This window comes from Limulus polyphemus, unplaced genomic scaffold, assembly GCF_000517525.1.
Source record: "Limulus polyphemus unplaced genomic scaffold, Limulus_polyphemus-2.1.2 Scaffold9012, whole genome shotgun sequence".
Classification (NCBI taxonomy): domain Eukaryota; kingdom Metazoa; phylum Arthropoda; class Merostomata; order Xiphosura; family Limulidae; genus Limulus; species Limulus polyphemus.
The window spans coordinates 8528-12015 of record NW_013674622.1 but is presented as its reverse complement, the minus strand read 5'-3'; the positions used below and the strand labels follow the sequence as shown (position 1 = coordinate 12015).

Genomic DNA, 3488 nt, shown 5'->3' with positions numbered 1-3488 from the left:
AGTAAAGGTTTAACGTTTAACTTAACCAAATTACCTTCCGGTACGGGACCCGGACCTTTTAATTTTTTATTTTCCTACGTAGGATAGGGTGGGGGGGGGGCTTTCTGGCCCCTCCTTTTTTTTAATATCTAGTGAGAGAACCTGTTGTTAAAATATTTGAATCCCACCACTGCCTACATCCCAGGCATCATTCTACAAGTAGTAGCAACACCACGCGACTTAAGTTAAGAATATGAAACTGATCAACCACTACGCCAAGATCCATTTCTTTTATAACACTGTTATTATTATTATTATTTGGTGATTCACGTCCAAATTATACTTATAATTCAGATTATGATAACCCACACGTATTTGCTTGCATTTGTTATAATGAAAACCAAACTGCCATTTATTTGCCAATCAGTGGCGTACCTAAGGTATGGCAAGTACCCTGGGCGCCACTGAGCAGTTTCTATTAAAGTCTGACAAGACATCCTCGAATACTGAAAAAAGAATTTTCTTCAGATGTATGATCTGTCTTTGATTATCATAGGTGAAAAGCACTAGGATGGCTGGAATGCTAAACCACTTATATAAATTATTAGGCAAAAATACAATGCTGGGAGCAACATTGCTACATACCTCATAGTACAGTGCCAACTGGCAGTAAGATCATTCTCCTGCGCAACTTAGGGAGGTAGTCCAGAATTTTGTGCAAAATCTATGAAATTTAATGTTCTTATTAAAAGTGTCATTTCCTTATTTCAGAGCATTGGGTAAGAAAACCATGAAACGTTTCTTCACGAAGAAGAAGAAAAGTGAAGCTGAAGGATGGAAGACACGAAAGTTGGAGGCAGAGGAAGCCAAGAAGTCGAGCAAGTTCTTCATGCACATCTTTGAAAAGCCAGGAATAAGTAGTTTGACACGTTCCATGGAATCACCTGCACCAGCTACAAATTTGTTAGAATCCAAAGGTGGATCAAGTACAAATGCGTCACCAACTGACGAGAAAGTCAAGTCATATAAATCCGAGTATAACGAGGTTAAGAGTAAGGCTGTCAAAGAGAGCGTGGACATGTCAGGAGGGGAAGACGATGGTGGTGGTGGTGGTGATATTGAGTTTATTGACGAAATTTTATTTGACGACAGTGAACCTAGTGAACTGTATGGTGTCGAAGAACCTCGAACTGTCATTCCAGAAGTGATTGAACAGCATGACATTGGACTTCTGAAGTTGGACACGAATGCTGGAAAAGCAATTCTGCCTGACACGTTGAGAATAGAAATAATAAAGCTGGGTTCAAAGTATTTCCAGAACAGTGAGGGGCCTTTCTTACCAACAAATAACCACTCAATGAACAAAACTTGGTTCAAGAGGAAATTGGGAAATGGTCATGGTGAAGAAGTGACTCACTCATGGCTGGTCTATTCCCCTTCTAAAAAGTCTGCATTTTATATCTGTTTTCTTCTCTATTCCCAGTCAGACCATCAACCCTCATTGGAGCAGGAAAGTGGATTCAACCAGTGGGAAGCACATGAAAGGATTAGTGTTCATGAAAATGCTAAGAATCATTGGGAGTGCTTCACACAGTGGAAAGAAATGGAACGAAACTTAGCTGTAAACAAAGGATTGATTGACGTGGAACTTCAGTCACAGATTGAGAAGGAAAGCAGAAATGGCGTGATGTCTTGACGAGAATCCTTCACTGCATAAAATACTTGAAACTCAGAACCTGGCTTTGCGAGGACACAGGTAGTCACTTCAGCTAGACGATGACTCCAATGTGGGAAATTTCCTTGGCTTACTGAAACTACTGGCCACCTTTGACCCTGTCATGAAAGAACACCTCACTCGTGTGAAAAGTCATCCTGGATCCACGTCTTATCTTTCACCGGGTGTCCAGAACGAATTCATTCACATGATGGCATCCACTGTTCACCAGAGTTTACCGAGAAGCATTCGTAAAGCCAAGTATTATGATCTCATGTTCGACTCGACTCCTGATCAGGCACACCGTGAGCAGATGTCAAAAGTAGTGAGGTACGTGGTAGCTGATTTTGAGAGGAAAACAGTCCGTGTTAAAAAGTCCTTCCTTGGTTTTATCCAGATAAGACAGAAGGATGCTGAGAGCTTGGTTGAAGACATCTTGAAACAGCTAGAGAAGGACGAAATGGAGCTACACGATTGTCGGTCACAGTGCTATGACAACGCTGATGTGATGATTGGACACAGAAGTGGTGTTCATCAAAGAATAAGTGAGAAAAACAACCTGGCAGTGTTTGTGAATTGCAACAAACACTCAACTTGGTGGGTGTACATGCAGCCAAGCAGGATACAATGATGGTCACGTTTTTTGGAATCATCAAGGATCTATACATGTTCTTCTCTTATTCAACACAGCGCTGGGAAAACTCAAAAACGGCGTGCTTGTGGTTGTTAAGTTGCAAGGTTGTTAAGGTGGAGTGCAAGGACAGAAGCAGTGAAGCCACTCAGCAAGTACCTTGAGGAGATACTTCAAGTTCTACAGGACATGATAGACAATGAAAACGAGACCAGTGAAACAAGAAGTGACGCAAGGCAGCTGTATAACCGTATGTTGAGTTACACTTTTCTGACTTTGTTAGGATTTTGGAACAAAGTACTCATTCGCATTGACCGTATTCAAAAGAGGCTGCAGGATCCTAACATGAACTTCCACGATGCTGCCCTGGATTTCAAAGCCCTCTGATATCATTTTGATGATGAAAGAGAAGTGTTGGTCAGTGAGTCACTTGAAGAAGGACTCAGTCTCTGTCAATAATGGAATACTGAGTTAAAAGACGTCAGAGACGAAAGAAACGAATGGCTGTTGAGAACTCGAGAGACGCTGGGTTAACAGCCAAGGAGGAAATGGAAAGAGTCATGAAGGGAACACTCAACCATCTTCACAGAGAAATGGACGAAAGGTTCGCTCGTTTGCACGACACTGACACCAAGTTCAGGTTCCTTCTCGATGTCGAGGGGCTGTGTTACGGCGCCGACAGTAACGACCTGAAGAAGAAGTGCGAAAATTTGAGTGAATTGTACAGCTCTGATGATGATGGACAGCAGCTATATGAAGAAATTTTGGATTGCAGAATGTTGCTATCAAGTCGGGCCAACATGAAAATATCAAGACCTGAAGAGCTTCTCGAATTTATTGTTCAGTATGGAGATGAGAGCGTCTTCCCCAATCTTCGCATTGCTATTCAGATAATGCTAATCATCGCAGTTTCCATCGCCAGTTGTGAGAGATCATTCAGCAAGTTAAAACTAATACTTTCGTATTTGAGAGCCTCCATGGATCAAGGCAGACTCTGTGATCTTGCTCTGCTGAGTGTATAAAGAGAAGAAACTGAAAAAAACTGACTTTGAGCAAATCATAGACCAATTTGCATCAGTGAAAGCAAGAAAGATGCAGTTGTAATTTTCATGTAGTGCCATAATTTGTTAATTAAAAGATTAACGAGCTTGACTTGTATTTTTG

At 41.4% G+C, this 3488-nt stretch overlaps 2 protein-coding genes across 2 annotated transcripts; both read left to right on the top strand.

The window, feature by feature from the left end:
* The first annotated feature begins 769 nt into the window (after positions 1–769).
* On the top strand, positions 770–1675 carry LOC111083310. The gene has a single exon (XM_022379749.1). The coding sequence runs from the start codon at positions 770–772 to the stop codon at positions 1673–1675; it is 906 nt and encodes a 301-aa protein (XP_022235457.1).
* Positions 1676–1817: 142 nt separating this feature from the next.
* On the top strand, positions 1818–2711 carry LOC106475694. The gene is made up of 2 exons (XM_022379747.1): positions 1818–2238; positions 2608–2711. Exons 1-2 carry the CDS (start codon positions 1818–1820, stop codon positions 2709–2711), a joined length of 525 nt encoding a protein of 174 aa, XP_022235455.1.
* Positions 2712–3488: the final 777 nt, after the last annotated feature.

Excerpts from the sequence above, each read along its gene's own strand:
- LOC111083310 (XM_022379749.1), top strand. The coding sequence starts at position 770 with ATGAAACGTTTCTTCACGAAGAAGAAGAAAAGTGAAGCTGAAGGATGG.
- LOC106475694 (XM_022379747.1), top strand. The coding sequence starts at position 1,818 with ATGAAAGAACACCTCACTCGTGTGAAAAGTCATCCTGGATCCACGTCT. Across the intron at positions 2,239-2,607 it reads TGGTGTTCATCAAAGAATAA|GATTTTGGAACAAAGTACTC; the intron begins GTGAGAAAAACA and ends TGACTTTGTTAG.